Source organism: Eubalaena glacialis, chromosome 1 (genome assembly GCF_028564815.1).
Source record: "Eubalaena glacialis isolate mEubGla1 chromosome 1, mEubGla1.1.hap2.+ XY, whole genome shotgun sequence".
NCBI classification, from domain to species: Eukaryota; Metazoa; Chordata; class Mammalia; order Artiodactyla; family Balaenidae; genus Eubalaena; species Eubalaena glacialis.
In genome coordinates this window covers 204351705-204375964 of record NC_083716.1, presented here as the reverse complement: position 1 = coordinate 204375964, position 24260 = coordinate 204351705, and the positions used below count along the sequence as shown (strand labels likewise).

The window sequence follows — 24260 nt, the reverse complement described above, 5'->3', positions numbered from 1 at the left end:
CAGGGCCGGCCATGTGCCTTGTGACAGCATATTCAGCCACATTTCTTTCCTTTGACATCAGTTGCCCCCTTCCCCAGACATTAATTCACTGTTTCTCTCCTGCCCTCTTCTCTTTTTTATATTGCTTACAGTATTCAGCTCATGGAATGCTGAGGATCATCCGAGGCTGGTTTTCTTTTGAAAAGAGAGTGAAACTTTCTTTGTTATTTGTATACCCAAAGACCCAACTCTACATATATGACTGTCTTTTCCTACTAGGTTTGGGTGAAAACAGAGTAGGTAGAGGAATGGGAAGGGGATTATTTTAATCCCTGTTCTACCTTGCCCCCATTAAAAAAATAAAAACAAACAAATGAACAAAAATGTTAGAAGGGCACTGGGTTTGCTTTCTTTTTTCTTTTCTTTTCTTTCTTCCTTTTTTTTTTTTTTGGCGGGTGTGGGGTCTTGCTTTCTATATTAGGAAGGTAGAGAGAATCTGAGACATTGCAAAAAGGAGAAATAGACAACCTGGTTGTAAAGCTCAGTTGGTGGTAATGAAAGGGCCAACCCTAGAGTCTTCTGGGATAAAAGAAAGGGAGTGGTCTGGGAATAAATGGACCCAGAGGGGTCTCTGATGAGATGACATTGGAGGTGCCCTCATCTCCACCAAGATTTCAAGACCCCTGCCAATCCTCCAGTTCTCCTCCCTGCCACACACACCTTCCCAGGCCCACAGGCTGCAGGAGCTACCACTGGGATCAGGAATGGGGGAGTCCTCACTCCTACTACAGAAGAGGGAGGGAGGCACAATTGTGATCCCACTGCATCTGGGGAGAAGGAGTTTCTGGCCTTCAACATACAATTCTGAAATCATTTCCTCCATAGAAGCTGTGATCTTCATGGTGATTGGATTTCAATGTGTTCTATACTTTACGTACGTTAGGATTAAATAGATTTTGTGTACTGACTGGCCTTTATTCCTTATATATTCCTTTGTCTCACCAAAAAAAAAAAAAAAAAAAAAAAAAAAATTCCGTGTTCTCACCTACTGACTTAACAAGTTATAATCCTAAATAGAAGGCTTCTTAAGCTTTAGATGTAGATTACAAACTCAGATTTTATGGACATTCTTCTTTATTGTAAAATATCTCCTTACAGATGATCTAATTTGCTTAACAGACTAAATGATTTAAAATATACAGGTCTTTCAGACATAGAGAATGGACTTCAGGACACGGGGAGGGGGAAGAGTAAGCTGGAACAAAGTGAGAGAGTGGCAAGGACATATATACACTACCAAATGTAAAATAGATAGCTAGTGGGAAGCAGCCACATAGCACAGGGAGATGAGCTCAGTGCTTTGTGACCACCTAGAGGGGTGGGATAAGGAGGATGGGAGGGAGACCCAAGAGGGAGGAGATATGGGGATATATGTATATGTATAGCTGATTCACTTTGTGATGAAGCAGAAACTAACACACCACTGTAAAGCAATTACATTCCAGTGAAGATGTTAAATAAATAAATAAATAAACTAGAAAAAAATATATACAGGTCTTCACGGCAGATCCTTTTATAAGCAAAAATAAAGACAAACAGCTGTACATAAAGAAAAATAATTGGTATATTATTTGGTTTGTTTCCTTCCTTTTATTGCTCTTTGCTATTGGAGTTTATATCATATTCAGTATATGTGCTAACATAATTTTTTCATTCAATCATGGGTTACTATATTAATCTTTGCTTTTGTGTCTCTTCTTAAAAATATCCCAGGCACAAGTTAGTTGTACACATTTCCTTTTTAAAGAAATAGCTTCTATTTTATGATTACTTAAGTAAAACATCCTCGTTTTATTTTGTGTTTTTTATTTTTAATTCTCAAAGGCATTTCTTTTCTTCTTTAATGTTATTTATTTTGAATAGGTAGCATATGTTCATTGTACAAGCTTCAAAAAGAAGCAGAAGCATATACAGTGAATAGTTTTCCTCCATCCCTCACCCCCTTAGCCATCCTTAGAGGCAGCCACTGCTAACATTTCTCCTCTATCTTTGGAAACACAAATGTATATACTTTTTTTGTCCCTATGCACAAATGACTAGCATACTTTACATGTGATTCTGCTTGATTTTTTTCTTATAAATCTCAAAGATCTTGCCACATCAGCACACAGAGCCCCTTCTTCTTTTAAGCTGCTGTGTAGTATTCAGTGGAATGGATGCACCATGATTTATTTGACTCTCTTCCTTTGGTGGATATGTAAATTCTTTCCAATCCTTCCATATTAAAAATGATGGTGTTTACATTCCAATTGACCTCCTTGCCAGCAATGCCCAAGGGTCCCAGCCCCTATACCCTCACCTAAGACATTTTAAATGACTCAGCTGACTACAGTTTTGGCAAATATAAAACATTTACAATAAACAAAAACAAAACAAAACAAAACCCTGAACAACTGGAACCTACCACGTCTCCCTCTCCCATGAGTTGGGCCCCTAAAAGTGAAGCTAGGGCTCCCACAGGCAGGTCCCAAGCTAGTGGTCTGGTCTGGCTCCCCTGCACGTGCAGCGGCATCTGGGGATGGAGCCGCACGCCGCCCTACTGCACTCCTCCCGGGGCCCACCTCCCCTCTGGGGCCTGTGGGCCCATGCAAGCGCTGCAGAGGCCCATCGAGATGAGTGCCACCTGCCATTTGTGGGGCGGCAGGCAACAGGAAGAGACTGCGCACCCCCGAACTGTCACCTGCATGCCCCAGCTTCATTCTTAAAAATTTAGAAAATGAAGAAAAGTGTAAAGGCAAAAACATGAATCACCCATAATTCCACAATCCAGAGATAGTTGCCATTAACCTTTTAGAGTCTTCTAATGTGTAAGTGTGGGTTTGCACACACGTGTTTATATCCTAGTTGGGATCACACTGTAATAAGACAAGTGAAAACTATAATTTTCTTAAGGTCAACTTTTCATGTGGGAGAGTAAATTTATGAATTATAAAATATCTTCAGTCTCATTGTTTTGTTTCTTAGCCTTTAGAAACTATTGCCCAAGTATCGGTTTTGTCACTTTGCACAAAAAGTGGTTTGACAGTTACCTTATTGATTAAGTTCTCTTTATGGAGATGGCTTTATTGGGGCTGGGATTGCTCAGGCTATTGGAAGTAAATGTTTGATTACTCCAATCTCTGGTATAAAAAGTGACAGGAAAAACTGGCCGTATGATGCCAGTTGGTGATGAGTTGGTGGTCTAAGTCTCACTTGCAATGCTTTTGCTTTTGTCGTCTTGTCTTCAGTGTGTAAGGCAGATTAAAATGAGGCATGTGGCCTTGACTGAGTAGCTGCCCCTTCCTGCTGGGCAGGTTTCTTTGGAACACATTTTGACAACCTATCAAAAAGCAGTTTCTACTCTTGTCAACTGGGGCATATATACTACAATGTCAGATCTGTCCACCAAATTCAAATGAAAAAAATTAATATATTTACACTACAGTTACCATTTTTAAAAAACTGTTATACCAAGTAGTGAAGAAGTTAGGCTTCTCAATATTCTCAAATGCCAAACTAAGTGGGCAGTCAATACAGTGATGCCTAAGCGTCAAGTTGAACCCTTCACTTTCTTCCTTTATCTCTCAGCATAATTCAAAGGATTAGATTCTTTTGAGAAGTGATCAACAGAAATTCCCTCAAGATCTCAGATTTTACATCAGTCTTATAATGAGGAATTGGGTTCTTTTTACCACTCCTGCAATTAATTATGTTAATGTTTCATGCCCTAAAACTAGCCTTTATGGGAACCCGTAATTAGATATCAATGAAGGTTAATTACAGTTTGTATGCAGTTCATAAAATGTCATATACCTTTATCCATTGCTAAAGTTTCTGTACTGGTTTTAAGCACATTTTTATGTACTGCAGAAACCCTTGAGTTGCATTATTTTGCCTGTTCATGACATGGCACCTTTAGGAACTTGCATTTGACTTTGAAGCAAATCAGGTTGACATATTAAAAGCCATCTTTCTGAACTCTACAGCCCTCTTTCAAAGATGACATTGAGTTAAACCATGGTTCTTACAGTTGGAGAATGTTGGTGCCTGTGAGTGGTTCCTACTGTTTTGCTGTAGAGACTGTTTAATCATCTTGCTTGGGACTTCCCTGATGGCGCAGTGGTTAAGAATCTGCCTGCCAATGCAGGGGACACGGGTTTGATCCCGGTCCCGGAAGATCCCACATGCCGCGGAGCAACTAAGCCCGTGCGCCACAACTACTGGGCTTGTGCTCTAGAGCCCGTGAGCCACAACTACTGAGCCTGCGTGCTGAAACTACTGAAGCCCGCGCGCCTAGAGCCCGTGCCCCGCAACAAGAGAAGCCACCGCAATGAGAAGCTCGCGCACCGCAACCAAGAGTAGCCCCCGCTCGCCGCAACTAGAGAAAGACCGCGTGCAGCAGCAAAGACCCAACGCAGCCCAAAAAAAAAAAAAAGATCATCTTTTTTTCACAGGGCCAAGACTAGGGTTAGGCATGTAGGCTTGCTAGGTCTTCGGGTGCAAAATTCAAGGAGGCACACACTTTCAGAGTCACATTCCTTAAATTTTGCACATTAGTCGCTTGCTTGCCTCACTCTAGTCCCAGCCCTGATCTTTCAAACAAGTCTTATGCCTGGTTTTCTGCTGTGTCTGCTTTTTTTCCCCCCTGCACTTATGAGTTTTTGAGGCAGTGGGCATAATATGTAGTTTTGTATCATAGGTATGCTGGAATTTGGACCTGAAGTCAGGGACTAGAAATGTTTCGGTTGTTTTCTCCTTGATATTTTAGTCTAGTACATTTTGCTGTTAATATCTTTCTAGTATTTAAGTGGAGAAGACTCCAGATTCATTCTTTTTGACAGATATGGATGGTTTTCTTCAGGTACATGTTCCCATCTATGTGTATATGTATGTGTGTACATACTTATATAAAGTCATACTAAATCTCTGTACTGTTATATAGCTATGTATATCCCATATTTCTACGGTAAGGAAGGCAACAAGATTTTATGAAATCCCCTCTTGACTTGGGCCCTTTATAACAGAGGTTAAGGAGTTGTTCAGAAATAAAATTTTCATTACTCTCAATTACAGATTCACTCTTTACAAACACATCCATAGAAATGTGAGACACATGCCCAGAGACAGCTGAAAATTAGTCCCCGTGAAAATACGGTTTAGAACTTAGTGTACAATTTTGAGAAATAAAAAAAGAAGCAGATCATTTTTACTTATTACGTTCAAGGTATAAAATAATTAACCTTGAACTGTAACCAAATGCTCAGCATAAATCTTTTTTCAGGTTTAGATGACCTCCTCGTTAGGGATTCATTGAAGCCCTTGACAAGTCTCCCTTGCAGTTTAGCCTTTTATCCATTTCAGTTTTCTTGATTAGGTTATCTTGAATCATTAGGGGGTTTATTTATTTTAATAGACACTTATTGGATTCATGAAAGGAGAATTCGGTGACTAAGAAACAAGAGCTGAATATTATCTGGCTCATTTCACACTTCAGAAGAGTCTCAACCAGCTGAAGAGAAATTCTTTCACAGTTACAAAAGTTTGTTTGGGGACTTTATGTGCTTCTGTTTAGAAAGTGAACCGCCTGTGGTTAATAATACGAATTTTCTTTTGAGACGCTCAGAAAACATTTCCTTTTGGTTACATATGCTGACATTTTCTGTATTGAAGATGTGGGTGAGTAAATGGTCTTTTACATTTCTGTTGCAAGAAGACTTGTGTCATTCTCCTGAAGAACTGTTCATTTGCCGACTTATTCATTCATTGGGGTTCCTAGATGGGCAAAGGGGGAGGGGGCTTCTTACTATTTGTAGATTGAGTTCACTCGTCAGCTCTGTGATAGGTACATCAGGGGGAACAGTAACGACTGTGACAAGGCCTTCCCTTCAAGGCCAGTACAACCTTACTTAACAGGAACAAACGTATTTACTACATCTTTTTGGAGATCAGAGCAGACTGTGAACTTGCATTTGTTTCTTAGCAAGTCCTGGTTTGTATTCATTTTGAAATATTATAAAAACTAGGAAATTTGTCACTAACACAGAACTTAATTTTCCTTTTAAAGGAAAAAATATAGGAACAGGGACACGTTGGAGTTATTACCTGTGTCCTAGGGTAGGAAAACAAGTAACTTAGTACACAATGAAATTTCAGTACCACGGACAGGAACCCCACTCTTTCCATCTCCTTCCCCTCCCCCATCACTTAAACCTAAGGCTTGGAGCTAGGATTCAAACCCATATCTGATGGGCTCCAAATTCAGACCCTGGGCTGTATTATTGTTTTCTGAAAGACCTCCTCGTTCATTTGAATAGTTTCAGCATTTGGTATGTAGTTTGAAGAATATGTCACTCATTTATTATCTACTTGAATTTTTAAACCTTTCAATATTTTTATAAGTGTAATAGATATTGTCCTTCCTCATTCATTTTCAATGTGAGAGAGCTTTACAAATTCTCATTTGAACAACAGCAGCATACACACGCACACACACATACACGAAAATGGTTAAAATGATGAGAATAGATTTTTTTAAATGATATAGTTTGGTGCTTATGATATATGTCATTTTTTTAAGAATGAAAACTTCTGGAAGATGAAGCTTACCAAGTATGTAATTTACCACTAGCAGGCCGCTGTGGGCCTTCATTGATACCCAGCAACATGATTTCACTATGAAAAAAAAAAGATATCTAGGCTAGGGTAAGTGGTGTTCTTGACTTTATCATAGTCTTTTCTCCAAGAACTTCTTGTTAAAAAAGAAGGAAGGAAGGAAAGTAGGAAGGGAAAGGAAAGAAGAAAGAAAAGAATTCTTTGTCATGTCAGTTTAAAAGCCTTCAATAACTCCCATGGCCCATAGGATTAAGATGAAATTTCTTTGCATGGTATTCTTTATGACCTGACCCCCACCTCCATTTTTAGACTGTGCTTTAGCCACACAAAGTTGTTTCTGATTCCTTGAATGTCATAATTTTATAAGCCCCTGCATTTGCTGATAATGTTATCTCTGCTTGGAATGTGATTCCAATCACTTCCTCTCCCCACCTGGTGAAATTCATCTTTATCTTTCAAGGCCCACCTTATGAGTCCTGTTCTCTGTGATCACATATTCCCTGAACTTCATGGTCAGAATTACCTACTTACCCTTTGGTGATCTCAATTAACCTTTTAAGTAAAAAGCATGGCCCACAGTAGATGGGTGATCAGTGCAAGCTTATAAACTAATGTTCTGAGAGACCTCTGTCACTGTTTGCATTTATATAATGTGGTAAATTGGATCACCCTCTTTTCTTTATCTTATTCATGCATTAGAGATGGGGGAAAAAGAGCCCTCAGAATGTTGACAGGGTTGCTCTTGAAAACTAGTGCTCTCCCCCAACACTAACTCTTTTAATTTGAGGCCATGAAACATTCGTCTGGGCTAATTTCTATGCACTCTAATAATTTCAGTTCAATCTATTGAGCATTTATTGAACATCTATTATATGCAAGAAACTATACCCTGGTCTGAAAATGCTGAAGTGAGTAAGAAATCAACAATTTCCCTCCACCCCCATTAAGAAGCTGACTGTTCTGATAGGGGTGCAGGCATGCCCAGCAGTAACAAAAATAATCATCAAATTGTGAAAAGGTATAAGCAACATGCTTTCAAATTATGCAGGAGTGAGTAAGCAATTCTTACAAGAGATCAGCTGAGACCATGTCAGCTGAGCCTTGAAGTACAACTTCTCATAGCGGGGGTAGAGGGTTGAGTGAGATTTTCCAGGAAAGGGAGTAACATGAGCAAAAGCATGAAGATGGGAATATACCAAGCCTATTCAGGGACTGTGCGTAATTCACAGTGGCTGGAGGACAAGGTCCATGGGGAAGTTGAGGGGAGATGAGACCATGAAGGAAAAACAGGAACAAATTGTGGTTCTTATTGTTGCCTCTTCTAATGCTCTTGAATTGTGAACTAGAGGTGTCTCATTTAAGTAAACCCTCAATAAAACTATCAGTTTACTAAAAGATAAACTATGGGGTTATTATTCATCTTTCAAAAAGAAATAATGATACCTTTCTTCAAGTAGTAAGGATTCCTAATACATTTACAACGTTATTTGCTTTGTAAATTTAGATTGACGTACAACTTTGTAGGAACATGTGGATTGTAAACAAAATATATCTTGACTGGTGTGAGTGTCACCTCACCTGCATAGTTGGGCAAAGGTGGTCAGAGTTGTTTTTTCTACTGAGGGAAATGTATTTGTTTAAGAGGCTGATGAGATGACTAAAATGAGATGTTAATAGGTATTATTTGCTTATGCCCTGAATGCTTGGGAACTCTTTATCCATTGATCACAAGGATGTAGCCTTTGAACTTGCATTCTTTCTCTGGGTTCAGATTTTGAAGGTAAAAGTGTTTTAATCATAAATTCCTTAGCATCATTATACTTAGGTTCCACGTACATTTTCCTATGTAAGTTCCAGGTATTCTCTGTATTTTTTTTTAACTTTTTATTTTGAACACATTTTAGACTCACAGATTTTGGAAAATAGTACAGTTTCCATATATTTCTCACCTAGCTTCCCCTAATGTAACAGCTACATCACCATAGTGCAATGCTCAAAACCAGGAAGTTAGCATTGTTTTAATACATTAACTAAACTGCAAACTTTATTCTAATTTCACTAATTTTTTTAATTAACATTATACTAAATATTGATAGTATTTCCACTAATGTCCATTTTTTGTGCCAGGATCTCAATCAGGAACCATATTGCGTTTAGTTATTTATCCTTAGTTTCCTGCAGTCTGTGACCATTCTTCAGTCTTTCCTTTTTTTCTTTTTTTTTTTTAAACGATCTTGCCACTTTTAAAGAGTACTGATTGGTTATTTTGTTGAAAATAGGGTTTGTCATGTTAGGGTTTGTCATGATTGGACTGAGGTTATGCATTTTGGGCAAGACCTCAGATACTATGTTGTGTCCTTTGCAGTGAATCATATCACAGAGTTCATGGTTGTGAATATGTCATCACTGGTGATGTTGACCTTGATCACTTGACCAAGGTGGTTTTATTCTTTGTACTTTGACCCTGATGGCTAATCATTATCTGTTGTTTCTGACAAATAACAAGGTAATAGATCATGGAATGTGAACCTGGAAGGGAACTTAGAGATCATCTTTTGTAAACCCCTTCTTTTATAGTTAAGCTTCCAGAAGATCCAAGAGGGTAATCACTTATCCAAAGGTCACCCAATAATTTAATGTCAGAGCAGGAACTTAGCAGTTTGGTCTCCAAATTGAATATTCTGTGCTTCCTAGCTGTGCTCTGGCACATGTAACTTACTTAGCCTCAGTTTTCCCATACTAAAAATGTGAAACTGACTATATGAATATTCAGCCAACCTTTGGTCAAAGCTTACAACCAGACTAAAAGAGAAATAACAGCTAGGTATATACACCACAGTTCCTTGTGCCCGCTCACAAGGTTAGCCAAGGCTGGAAATCAGATGAACTTCTGTATCAGCATGTCCGAAATGAAAATAATTCTCCTGGAATGCTCCACATAACACATAGGGAGCAACAACAAAAAACCTACTTGAGATTTTAACAGAAAAAGGAGATTTGTTTATTAATAATTCATGAGTTCCCATTGAACATGCACGACAGAAACAGTGCTATTCAATAGAGAATACTGTCATCTGTCACTGTTTTATTTGACATTTACACTTTTTTTTTTTTTTTTGGCCTGATACTGCAAAACTTTCTTGGATGGCATGCAAAAATTATATAAATGAAAAAAGTCCCAATGTGGGGACTCTTTATCTCTTCTATGATGGGTTCACTCGGTTACATACGTGTGTGTTCAGGCAATAGCGTGGCACTTTCTGGCACATTCACTAGCCATCAAACAAGCTAATAAGAGACACTATTGAGAAAACAGAGATAAGCATCCCAAGTGGGCTGGTGGAAGGATCATGTGAATAAAAAGATGGAGGATGAGATGGGAAGTGAGGTGGAAGAATAGATTTCCGGGAGATAAGCGTACAGATCCGTGGAGTGAGCAAGTGAGTCAGAGTGAGGGGAAAGCGAATCATGGCTGCCGTGAAGAAAACTGACAAAAATACACTGCCATTTCCGATGCAGAATAAATATTTATAGATGGCATCAGAGGAGCTCCACCAGCAGGGAATATCGGCATTTAGTAGAAGAGGAAGTTAGAGTCCGGAGCACCTTGCAGTTTTGTGCCACTGTTTCTGCTCAGTAGCTTAGTTATTATTTATAAAAATCACAGAACCAGCTGATACATTCATAAGCTAATTATTGAAGCAGCTGGGTACACATGGTGCAATATGTCCAAGGCTGTGAAGTATCACAGATTTCTTGGGGCCTGCTGTGGTGAGGGTGCGCTGTTGAAGGCTCCATCCCTTAATCTGATCAGCCAAGCAAACACTTTGTGGGGAAACTAGATTAATAACCCTCTAAATACCATGAATGTGCTTCGTCTTCAAAACTGGGTTCCCTTAAACATGCTATTAGCTCAGCTCCATCAGGGATTTGAGGAAGTTCTCTGGTGCCCTAAGAACAGGGTCTTGTTGCCTACCTCCCTGTGCCAGAAATTAATTTGGTTTGCTTATGTCTGCACACATGATCACACTTGTGTCTAATCCGCTCCCTAATAGCTTCAAGGTCAGGACCTTGCATGTCAGTGGGCAAATTGAGCTCTACACTTCTTAAAGACTGATGGCAGACAGCACACAGTCCATAACGAGGTCTGTAGTTTGTTCTAAGTGGTTGTAATGAGTGCAGATTATAACAGTGCATATAAATCAAATGCGGCAATGAATGTTGTGCGAGACATTCCGAGTATCATAAGTGGAGATACCACTCAGCTGTCACCTGTCTCCTTTCAAGCTGCAGCTTCCCACAATGCAGTTCACTCCTCATGGGAACAGCAGGTGCTGTCCTCCTTAAGGTCTGGGTATCTCAGAACTTCATCTTTTAACAGATGCAGGTTTTTGTTTTTATTTTCTGTTTAACGATTGGTCTCCATGCTGTAGCCTCCCCTGGGAGATGTTAAACATACCTGTTTGAAACATTTGAAAGAGTTCAGCTGGAGACTTATTCAGATCTGTGAAAAGACAGAGAAATAGGAGCTTACTTCTTCCACAGATGGTTTGTTTTCCATTTCAAGAATTCTTTGCTTTGTACAAAGAAACCCTTGAGGAAACACTTTGGGACTAGGAGGTTTTTTAAAATATAATTTATTTTCTGATAGGGATAAAAATTTAATCGTCTTCAATTTTCATATATGTTGCACCTTGAAAATCAACCATTACCTGTCTCTCAATTGAGTTGGAAAAAAAGAAATCTATGAAAATACTTGGAAAAACATTTCCAAGCAAATGATTAGATATCTTGTTTTCATTCTTCTTCCTAACCCTCTAACTCTCCCCAGCTCCCAGTTTATTGCAAGAAAAGATCAGGTCTGCACAAATGTGGCCTCTCACTTGTAAAAACAAGGCAGTGTTGTGTTACAGATTAGTTTATAAATCCCCAGTGGCTTCACAGTTCAGTGCCTACAGCTGCTGCAGATGGGCCTGGGTTTTTGTCTCTTTGCGGTGCTGCAGCCGGCAGTTGAAGGAGAAAATGGAATGATCAGGTTATTAACATGGAGGCCGCGAGGAAGAGGCTGCACAATGAGAACAGCTGGTGTTGCTGTCTTGGCTGATGCAGCGGAGATAATCAAATCTTGCCTTTTTTTGGGTAAAGGCAGAAGACACAGTGGAGAGTTAGACAAACAACAGCTTATGATATTATAAGGGGTTTTTATAATGCGTGTCAGGAACTTTCATTGGCTTACAAGTTATGATATAGAATTTGTTGAGGTTCGGGATTTAGTTTTTACGAAGTCGTTTGTGTTTACTTATGCACCTTTTTAGAAAAATTCTTACTCTTTCAGGAGGCATGATGTGGGACAGTTCTTGTTTTAAAAATTAGCAACGTAGCTTGGAAATGATGGGTTAGAAAGCTACTGGGTAAAATATTTTGACATGAGTCAGTGAGCGATGTTGACAGCATCCTCTGTATTATTTTCATATAATCCATCATTATTTGCATTACATTTTCTTTCTTGTGCAGTTGCAAGAGAACATCCGGATGCCAGAGTTGGGAGGCAGACATTTGCAGGTGTGACCCGTCCGACTGCCTACCTTCCTGCAGGTGTGGCTGAGGCAGGAAGGTGATGGTTAAAAGGGCCTGGAGCCCATGGCATTCAGAGATTGAGCAGGAATACAGTTTTTCATTCTAGCTAAGGTTGTTATGGAGGAGTTATTGATAATTGTGAGACTATTTCCTCCCTATTTATACTTAGGTATTTTTTCTTCTTTAGAATTTGCCATTTTGCAATACATATTTGTTCATCTTCACTTTTTTCTTGGAATGGAGTACTATCCAATTGGGTAATTTTTAAAAATTGTTGCTGACCAACATGAATTACTCTTTCTGAGAATTGGATAGCTACAGTCTTCCTTGAGTATCTTTTACAAAGGAACTGTAAATTAATTGAGAATATATTCAATAGGAAGGGTGATACGATAATTAATAAAAAGACCAAAGATTCTCAGGTATTGGTGTAACTATATGCGTGGTCATTGGTTGGTTTTCAGAGTTGTCAGGCTGTATCACTATTTTCCCAGCTTGGTGGGAACAAGTTTGACGTAAAAATATGATAAACCGGTATGGTTACTTGACTGCACTCAAACCCCCCTCTGCTGCTCTGCACTCTGCAGGTTAATTCAAGTGACCTTCTCTGTTTCTAGGGCTGGCTGTGTGAACTGCTCCGCTGGAAGGAGAACCCCAGCCCAGAAAACCGCACCCTCTGGGAGAACCTCTGTACCATCCGTCGCTTCCTGAACCTTCCCCAACACGAGAGGGATGTGATTTATGAGGAGGAATCGAGGCACCATCACAGCGAGCGCATGCAGCACGTGGTCCAGCTTCCCCCTGAGCCAGTGCAGGTGGGTGTCCCCTTCTCCCCCAAACCAGAACAAAGCTGTTGGTGCCAGTAGCCGTGAAGGGTCAAAGGGGCACACCACATCACCTCCCCTCAGAAGGTGTCTCATGCCATGTCCCCAAAAACAGAGGGCCCTGTTTTCACAGTGGGCACAGTGTGTGTGTGTGTGTGCATGTGCACACATGCTCTCTCTCTCTCTCACACACACACACACACACACACACACACACAAATGACTGAGAAGTCTAATCCAAAGGCAGCTGCTTTCCTGAGAGCATTTTACTTGTGGGATTGTGAAGCCAGAGAACTCATGGAGAATTAAATCTCCCAATTAGAAACCATAGTTCATTGTTTCCATCAGTTCATTTTCTAAAGATAAAACTCTGAAGTAGCCAATGAATTGATCCAAAATTCCTCAAGGAATATTTCATTAGGCTGAGGAAAAGAAATATCCACATGAGCTAGGGAATACCACTGAACTCAGTTGAACCTTTGAGAGAAATTGTGACAGATCTTAGTATTTTTTAGATGAGTTCCTGCTGTGTTTGGTTTCCTGTCTTTTAGAAATCTACCTTCATTTGGGTTGCATGTTTTGTTTGCTTAGATTTTTGCTCTCACTGAGAGAAATAATATTTATTTCTGAGAGTCATTGATCTTAACTACCGACGCTTGCTGTAGCCTAAAGTCAATTACTTTCGGGAAGAAATATTAATGAAGGTTTCTACGGTTACACCTCTTCGAGTTGTGCCACAAATTGTTTTGTTGGACCGTGAGACTTGTCCTCCTGCCCAGTACCACCAATCCCAACTGCCACCAAAGAGGATCCTCTAAGGCCTGTCTGAATCTCCTTGTGTGTAGCAAGAAGAGGGCCATTGAGGCAGGAGTGCATGCACGTGTGCACATGTGTGTGAAGAATGGGAGATGAGGATGAAGGAAGTGTGGGGCATGGGGTCTTGATCAAAGAGCATAGGAGAGGTGGTAAAGGACACAGTGAAATGCTCTGCCTGAGGTTTCCTGTCTCCTTTCCCCTTGCTCCACCCTCACATCCCCGGGGGAGAAGCCAGAAGCCAGTGGGACCATTATATCACTTTTCATCCAAATATTGACATCTCAGTCAGTGCTCTCATGCTCTCATTGGTCACTTTCCACAGTCATGGAGTGAATCGCCCAGATCATTAGACTCATGAGTTCATAGAGCTATAAACACATGCAGGAGTCTCTTATGATATCCACAGTGAAGTCAGAGGGGAGGTAAAAAGGGGTACTTGGTTAATAAGTGGGAGAGCCCGCTGTCCAGGCTCTGGATTAGTGCTTGGGTGACGTGACTCATTCCCCAGAGATGAGCCCCAAGTCTTACCCTTCAGGACCAGCCTTCCCTCTCTTGTCCTTTCCTGGCTGGGGCCTCATCCAAACACCAGGGCACCTCCTTATAGATAATTAGACCAACGTGCTGAGTCACATGGAGCGGTGGTTTTTAGATTTTGGGATTTAGTAGAAATTAAAATTAAAGAGGGGCACATTGTAGGTTCACCAACCTTTTATTTTAGAAAATAAATTTATTCAAAAAATTCAAGGTGGTGGAAGTAAGAGCAAATACTGAAATGGAATGTACTTTAAAAATATTATTTTGGCTGAATTAGAAAGACCATTAAAATTAGTTGTTATAAAATATATTTACAAATAAAAATTAATAAAATTGTCTAAGTAAAAAAAAAAATTCAATGGGCACTCACATCTGTTATTCATATATTTCATACAATAAAATGACAAACAAATTAATGAAAAGGATAGCCTTAGGCAAAAGATCTTACAAATGTATAAATTCAGTCATATGAAAAACTCACCATCACCCTTGTTTTTCTCATTTTGATGTGAATTGATCCAAACTTCTGTGCTGAACCAACACAGGGCCGATGACTAGCTTCAGGAAACTACTGACTCTGTGTGGACTTTTCATTCAGGGTCCATCTTACTCAATCCAAGCAAGACAGAAACAGAACAGGAGTGAAAACAATTGATTTATTATAGACATTAATAGCATTTCTCTTTTATCAGACGATGATGACAAAGTTGAAAATTTAGAGAAGTTTGAGATAAGAATACTAATACCTGTTTTCCATTAAAATGAGGACCTCCCTTCATTTGGATGATGGCTCTTGTATATTCCTGTCTCCACTCTGTCCAGAAATTCTCATCTCTGTGAGGTCCCTGTGTTTAGGTAGCTAAAAAGACATTCAACATCATATTTTGTCTTTTAACTGACCATTCTGAGTAAAGTAAATCTTAGAAGCAGACAGCCAATTGATTTATGGGTTTTATTACCTTTTATGTTAGTGTGTCAGAACTAAAGTGTGCTAACAATATTTAATGGCTAAGAGTCAGTCTGTAATTTTCCTTTTTAGTTTTAAGCAGTCTGTGGCTATTAACATTAACTTCTGATATCACTAGGAGAATTCACTTATTTTATAAAAGATTATTCCTATCACTCAGCTCTTAGCTAAAGAGTTTACAAATAAGGTAATTTTCTCTACACTGACTTTGTCTTAGCCATTGACCTTGATCCCATAACAACTGTGAAACTCTCCAATACATCACTTTTTTTTTTTTTTTTTTACGTCATGCCTGTCTCAGTGACACTGCTTTGAATGCTGTATTTCTCTTTCGTGATATGAAAAATGAAGAGAACTTGAACTAACCAGCAAAACTCTTGAGACTGGAGAATAGAGTTAGCACAGCCTCTGTGACTTGGGAAGGACTGTATTCAAAAAGGTCCCAGACTACTTAAAAATGTCTGTAATTGTCCAGAAGTTAAGCCGTTGGACTCAGGGTTGGGATTCACTTGTGCCTTTGTATCAATTAAAATTTTAGGAAGATATAATTGCTTACATGTTTTAGGAATTTAAAAATTCATATGTCGGTAATACTAGTTTGGTGACGTTACATTTTGTCTAATTAGGCAGAAAACACGCCATTTTTAAATTTTTTAAATTTTTAACCTCTTTATTGGAGTATAATTGCTTTACAATGGTGTGTTAGTTTCTGCTTTATAACAAAGTGAATCAACTATACATATACATATATCCCCATATCTCCTCCCTCTTGCGTCTCCCTCCCTCCCACCCTCCCTATCCCACCCCTCTAGGTGGTCTCAAAGCACTGAGCTAATCTCCATGTGCTATGTGGCTGCTTCCCACTAGGTATCTATTTTACATTTGGTAGTGTATATATGTCCATGCCACTCTCTCACTTCGTCCCAGCTTACCCTTCCCCCTCCCCGTGTCTTCAAGTCCATTCTCTACGTCTGCGTCTTTATTGCTGTCCAGCCCCTAGGTTCTTCAGAACCATTTTTTTTTTCTTTCTTTTTTTTTAGATTCCATATACATGTGTTAGCATACGGTATTTGTTTTTCTCTTTCTGACTTACTTCACTCTGTATGACAGACTCTAGGTCCATCCACCTCACTACAAATAACTCAATTTTGTTTCTTTTTATGGCTGAGTAATACTCCATTGCATATATGTGCCACATCTTCTTTATCCATTCATCTGTCGATGGACACTTAGGTTGCTTCCATGTCCTGGCTATTGTAAATAGAGCTGCAATGAACATTGTGGTACATGACTCTTTTTGATTTATGGTTTTCTCAGGGTGTATGCCCAGTAGTGGGATTGCTGGGTTGTATGGTAGTTCTATTTTTAGTTTTTTAAGGAACGTCCATATGTTCTCCATAGTGGCTGTATCAATTTACATTCCCACCAACAGTGCAAGAGGGTTCCCTTTTCTCCACACCCTCTCCAGCATTTATTGTTTCTAGATGTTTTGATGGTGGCCATTCTGACTGGTGTGAGGTGATACCTCATTGTACTTTTGATTTGCACTTCTCTAATGATTAGTGATGTTGAGCACCCTTTCATGTGTTTATTGGCAATCTGTATATCTTCTTTGGAGAAATGTCTATTTAGGTCTTCTGCCCATTTTAGGATTGGGTTGTTTGTTTTTCTGATATTGAACTGCATGAGCTGCGTGTATATTTTGGAGATTAATTCTTTGTCAGTTGCTACATTTGCAAATATTTTCTCCCCTTCTGAGGGCTGTCTTTTCGTCTTGTTTATGGTTTCCTTCGCTGTGCAAAAGCTTTTAAGTTTTATTAGGTCCCATTTGTTTTTTTTTTGTTTTTATTTCCATTTCTCTAGGAGGTGGGTCAAAAAGGATCTTGCTGTGATTTATGTCATAGAGTGTTCTGCCTATGTTTTCCTCTAAAAGTTTGATAGTGTCTGCCCTTACATTTAGGTCTTTAATCCATTTTGAGTTTATTTTTGTGTATGGTGTTAGGAGTGTTCTAACACCATACACAATTTCATTCTTTTACATGTAGCTGTCCAGTTTTCCCAGCACCACTTTTTGAAGAGGCTGTCTTTTCTCCATTGTATATTCTTGCCTCCTTTATTAAAGATAAGGTGACCATATGTGAATGGGTTTATCTCTGGGCTTTCTATCCTGTTCCATTGATCTATATTTCTGTTTTAGTGCCAGTACCATACTGTCTTGATTACTGTAGCTTTCTGGTATAGTCTGAAGTCAGGGAGCCTGATTCCTCCAGCTCCGTTTTTCTTTCTCAAGATTGCTTTGGCTATTTGGGGTTTTTGTGTTTCCATATAAATTGTGAAATTTTTTGTTCTAGTTCTGTGAAAAATGTCATTGGTAGTTTGATAGGGATTGAACTGAATCTGTAGATTGCTTTGGGTAGCATAGTCATTTTCACAATGTTGATTCTTCCAGTCCAAGAACATGGTATATCCCTCCATCTGTTTGTATCATCTTTAATTTCTTTCATCAGTGTCTTATAGTTTTCTGCATACAGGTCTTTTGTCTCCTTAGGTTATTAAATTGTTAAATATGGGTGAAATCAGTGATTATTAAGAGTCTCTGATGATGCAGCATATTAAAATGCACACAGAAGTCCACCCCACTTGTGGTCACGGAAAGGTGCCATTTAAATTTCTTTAAGTAGTTAGGGTACACTATTCCCCAATTTTTCTTACATTATAAAGATATAAAGTGGTGACCTTTGTGCATAATTACTCACCAGATATAGTCTGTTAAATTAGGGCTCCACAGATGTACTGGATAAAAGAAAGAGCTTGGAATCACCCCCTCCCCATTCAGTGCTTTCTGTGATGTTGAGAAGTCCCTTAGAGTCAGAGCCTCTTTCCTCACAGAAGGAAGGAAAATTTTCTTGCCCTTTGTTTGCAAATAGTTTACTAATTGGTAGTCTTATATTGCATGCAGATGTGTTTCTTTTTTTTAAGCCCATGAAAGGTTTGAAAAATTCAAGCACACATTTAGAAATTAGGAGATTTCATTTAAAATCTGGATTTCACGTAACAATTCAGAAATTCAGAAGATCTGACCCACTGGGCCACATGGCTGGAGCTGACATACTCTATTCAGGGCACACGCTTGCCATCCTGCTGCAGGATCCCCACTGCCCACATGCTGTTTCCATGCGCATATGTCCCATCCACTTTGTTCACTTAGGCTGCTCTTGTCCCGTCACTCTGTCCCAGTGAGGCCAGCTTGCCCTACGAGTCCTACATCCGAAGCTGCCACACTAAAGCCACACACGCCTTTGCCCTGTGCTTCTGATTTCTTCCATGGTAGCCATTGTGTGCCATTTATTTTTATAATTTTAACACCTAACAATCCTTGAAATGCATATTTGATGGAATTTCCCTTCAGGGATGAAGCTAGGTTATAGTTGTGTTTGGGGCTGCTAAGGGGTATAGTCGGCCCCAGAGACTTGGAGGTCCTGGAAGAACGAGATGTTTTTTCCTTGGGAATTCAGTTCTCTCCAGGTGATGTAGATTTGATGTCATATGGAATTATCCCGTTTCTCCAGTTTTCTTTCTGATATTCTAAGTCTCTTTCGAACCCCCATTTAAGTTCCTGCTGTCTAAGAAGCGGTTTTCCAGGCTCTGAACACACTTTGCAAACTAGATTCACCTACACTATGGACCCTCAGTGGGGGCAATATTGCCCCAGGGAGTAAAAATTGATTCTTGGGGGCATAAAAATCTTGTTTACAGTTATTTATTGCCCTCCAAAGGGACATAGTACATAAAGAGATATTCTGTATATCTGGTATTAAAATTTCATGATGCAGGGAAAATGATTAGGAAAAAATGCCTACAAAGGCTCCTTTGGGGAATAATTATGAAAAATACATGTTGCAAAATGCTAATATACGTAATATTTCTAGTTCATGTATGGATAGTGCAAAGAAGACCAACATAGGTGAGATGAAATGGTATGACAAAGTAAAACATTCCATGAAAAAGGTGAAATAAATTCCATCGTTTACCTGAAAAGGTTGGAGACAAAATTATTTCTTGTTGTTGTAGTGATTTTACCCCTAGTGGTTATTATGACCTGAGGCCCTATAGTGAGGGGATATCCTCAACTTAGAATCAAAAACTAGTTAGGTCAGGGTATTCATTATTACCAACTCCATTTTACAATTGGAAAAACTGGAGCAGAGATGAAGAGCCTTGCCTGAAGCCAGGATCGCCAGCTGAATGAAAACACAGGCGTTTTTGGCATTCAGTCTTTCCTCTGACTTCACTCTCAATGCAGTAGAGAAGAAAGGACATTGCTCATGCTATGACTAGGTCACTGAGTGGGGTTGATTGGGAAGCATTTGCCAAACTGTTCATGTCTGTGTAGTTTGTGCTTTATTGCTTTATTATATTTCCACCACAGTGTTTCCATGGGTTATTTTGTAAGTTCAGGAATTCTGAGCTTGCTGCTATGTGGTTTCCTGACAAGTACTTGTTTTAAAATTCCATGCCGTACACTGAGTAAGAATGTGAGACCTGGTGGATGACAGCTGACACCGGCTTTATACTTCAGCTTGTCTGGATTGCCACCCACTCAGGGGATTCTCAGCATTTTCTAAGCTACCGAATCCCTGTGCTGATGTCAACCAGTGGTTCTCAACCAGCGGTGACTTTGCCCCCATGGGATATTTGGCAGTGTCTAGAGACATTTTTGATTACTATAACTTGGGGATTTTACTGATATCTACTGGGTGGAGGCCAGGTATGCTGTCAAATGTCCCATAATGCACACGACAGCCTCCCCACCAAAGACTTATCTGTTCCACAGTGTCAATAGTGCTGGGACTGAGAAACCCATGTAGAAACCCCACCAAGGTTGGGGGGGGCAGCATCTACTTTCACATGTGAGAAACTGAAGCTTAGAGAAGTTTAGTAACCTGCTCAAAGTGGGACCTTAAATCCACATTAGTCTACCTTCAGCGTCTGACTTTTTTCTCTGTGCTAGAAAGAACTGCTGAACATGCAGCAGCCAACCTTCCCTGAATACTTGCCGTTAGCTGTCTGATATTAGGCAAAGCTGTTTATGTACATCATTTAATTTTTAATCATCCTACTGAATAGATCTAGTTTTGTTAGCTTCTTTTTTACAGGATATTCAGTGCTGTGAAACCTGTAGCTCATTGGTGTGATGTCAAAGAACTGATGTGACTGAAATTTTCACTTTTTGTTAAGCTTCTTCGGCATTTTTGAGGTAGCTTTGGAATGTGACTCTCATTGCTAGTGTTTAAGGGTATTTGAAATCTATGATTATGATTAAGCCCTGAGAATTTGATCATAGCTTTCTGCTTCAGCTGTAGGTATATTTTGATTTGTGAATTTGCTTTCAAAAGGACAGTGTCTAAGAATATAAATAAGCTAATTAATTAATCAATTAAGGATGTTTGCAAATTCTTTAACCAGGTTACTAGAATTTCTCCCATTTTGGATTCATTCCAAGCTCCTATTCAAAGCCTGCTATCTGAATGTGGCTCTAGAGGTTTGAAACTCTACCCTAGTTGTGAGGAAATGTGTAGATAGACACCTGCCATTTTAGATGAAGTATTACAGCAGTTGGGTATACGTAGGTCCTCAGTTGGGAAAACTTTGGGAGTCCCTGACCATCAGTCAGGAGCCACACTAGCCTTTTTCTTATTAACATTATGCTATCCTGCATGCATTTATTCAACTTGGAGAGTGTTCCTCATTTCTTTGTTACCAGTTAGCCTTTCAGCACATCCAAACTTTTAAATTTGTCACCGGGAATATAGAAAGATTTGGAGGTTATTTACAACGAACTCTTTTTATTCTAGAACATGGACATTTCTATCTTGGGTTCAGCTTCTTCCAAAGTGTAGTGAACAGGTTTCTCTTGGTGGTGATGTGAAAAAGTTGAATAACCTCCATAGAGTTGCTAGCTGATAGATTGGACATTAGCTATGGCTTTGTTTTCTCTAGAGATTTAAGCAAGTTGCTTGTCTACTTTTTAAATTTAAAGTTTCTTAAAGTAATTTTTTTTCTTTTGCAAGACATAGAAATTCCAGCTTAATTATTGGAGATATAGTCAAAGAAATTGAGGGTGAAAGAACTTCATGAAAATCCAGGTGTAGGACTGTGAATATGGCTAGGTTTCTCTGAACCTGGGACTTGTAATTCAGCAGCTGCAGTTCATGGATTCACCCCCTTCTCTGCAATCCTGGATATAACATACCCCCTCCCCATCTCAGCTTCTTCCTGCTATCAGTCTTTTTCCTTCTGCTATCATCTGATTTACCATTTACTCTATATTTGTCTACCATATGACTTCTGCTTACTATGCGTAGTTTCTCCGAATTATAATTCTACCTTCTCAAAACCTTGGCCTGCCCACGACCTCTGCTGTACCTCATGACTTTTTTGTCTGCCTTTATGAAATCCAGCTTCTGTTACCCACTCTTATTTATTACTTTAAATTCTTCTAAGAGAGAAATTGGCTGGTCCGCCTTATCCCCATGAAGGCAAACTTTCTTGACACTTAATTTCCAACCAGTAATGTGAATGCTTAATTTGGAAGTCACTGCATTTTAGAGAAAGAGCTTTGTTGGGCACAAGGTTAGAATAACCTCAAGGAGCATGGGAAGTAGAAAGCTAGCTGGCTGCAGACCACCTACAGGTAACCTGTGAATGGTATGTCCCTGGGCTGGAAAGTTAAGGCCGTTTAGGAGCCCTGCATTTATCAGGATAGATGGTAGCAGGTATGACTAACAAGTCTAATATAAAATTCTCGTATCAAGAGAGATTTATATGACTTTTTAAATGTAAAGTGCTGTGGACATGGAAGCGGTAAGAAACTAATGCCTAAGAGTGATTTTAAGTTTGCGTGTATCCAAAGTATTATGCCTTTATATTTCATTGCAGTTTTTCTAACATTTATCATGTACATCCATGCTTTCAGGCACTGTGCTATAGATCCCGATAGGAATTAAACTTAAAATTTTATAGTACTCTGTTCTGGGTCTGCCTATTTACTGCTTTAAAGCAGGTTCAGCATTTTACCAGGCTTATCATTTTAATAATTGGAGTTAGCTTTCTATTTCTCATTCTTCATGGGGTTGTTCCAGTGTTTGTGCCAAGCAGAGCTTGCCCTATGAGTGCTAAATCTTCACAACACACCACCTTCCAAATTAAACATCCAGGGTTAGCTACTGGTTGGAAGTGAAATGTCAAGCAGCTGGGTTCCACTTCTCCCAGTCTTTTCCTGTCCTGTGGCAGCATAGAGAACCTTGGTTTCCTGAGTAGCTTGCTCTTCCATAATTGCTGTGTTCTTTAAGTAATAGTCTAATTGCATTTTTGAGAGGCAGCGCAATCCCTTCAGCCCATGCTGTGGGTTACTCATATACTCCTTGTTTCTCAGATCCTAAAACGGAGTAGAAGGCACTTTGCCCAGTGCCACTCTATAGGTGAAGGGAAGAAGCAGGATTAGCTGTGTCACTTACATCAGGACAAATACTCCTCACTGATATGAGTTTCTGCACTGCTCAGTGCTCAGAAACCGCTAACATCACTAATATAAATTACATTTATTTATGTCTGTTTTTAAAGGTTTTGGGACAGCAAGGTACTCCTCATATATATTGTCATATTCTTTTCCTTCTGGTAAAATTAAAGTAAGAATATTATAAAACCTTTATAGCACCTTGGCCTTTTCTTGATGTTCTGATAGAAAATGAGACTAAACATAATACTTTTGAACATAAAGCTTAGTTGTCTTTTAAAAAATATATATTGCTATGGAATAGTTAGAGAATGTTCTTGCTATTGTTCTATTGGCCAACTCAATGTGGCTATTTTCTCCCTCCCTCCCTACTTCCTTCCTTCCTTCCTTTCACTCTCCTTTCTTTCCATAATCTGAAACATCTGAAACACTTTTTTTTTTTAAGCTGAGAGAGCTTAGGGCAATGACTAATAAATTTTGTGATGTGGCAAACTGATTAAATATGAGCAATGTGGAGCAAATTGAGAAAGAGAGGCAAAATAGCCCAAGTCAGTGCGTTCACATGCATCCTGCCTTCTTCCCCACCCACAAAAAAAACAACAATAAACTTAAATTAAGGCACTTGTGGACATTGATGTGTCATTGTCCTAATGAAGGGCCTTGCCATATTTCATCTGTGAGAAGGAAAATACCTTCCTTTATACTTTTATAGATATCTAGCAAAGTCTGGCTTTTGGCAAGGATGATTAAAATTGACAGATAAAACTGTTTTCAGACCCAAGCTGCAGACACAATTGAGAGGTTGCCATTTTTATTCATTTATTCAACAAATATTGGTGGGGTTCCTTCAGTGTGCCAGGTAGCATTCTAGGCACCACGTATTTAACAGTACTTAAAACAGAATTTCACACATCTAATGAGCAGCTTTCCCCTTTCCTCACATATATTGCATTTTTAAACAGACTTCATTTTCCCTCTGGCTGCCTTGCCTTAACCTAGAATTCAGACTAGGATTTAGTGGAATCCATAGACTGTATTCCTTTCTCCGATCCCAACCTTGGGTGCCATCTCTGTGCCTCAATTTTTCCAGCTGTTTCCCGAATGTACTGGGTAATATCTTTAAAACACATAGAGCCTCTCGGAGATGACATTATCTTAAAAAAAATGTTTGAAGATACCAAAGCTAACAGATCTTCTGAGTGTATTCTCTAGAGTCCAAAGAACTTCATCCGTGTGGAGAAGCCCTTCTCTGCAGATGTACATTTCTGTTGCTTCTGCAAAGACAACGAATACCTTTCATATCAACAATTAACTATGAATGAGAAGCATTCCAGTAGAAATTTTAAGGAGATAGTGAGAAGCAGCTCCCATAGTCCTTGAACAACACATTTTCTGC

The 24260-nt window shown here is 39.3% G+C and overlaps 1 protein-coding gene across 2 annotated transcripts in view; it reads left to right on the top strand.

Moving 5' to 3' along the window:
- SATB2 (SATB homeobox 2) overlaps window positions 1–24260 on the top strand; it is a 189565-nt gene that overhangs the window by 141969 nt on the left and 23336 nt on the right. For both annotated transcript variants that reach the window (XM_061203725.1, XM_061203719.1), the window contains one exon: window positions 12825–13022. In XM_061203725.1, coding sequence (XP_061059708.1) covers window positions 12825–13022 — 198 coding nt within the window. The remainder of the gene's footprint in view (window positions 1–12824; window positions 13023–24260) is intronic.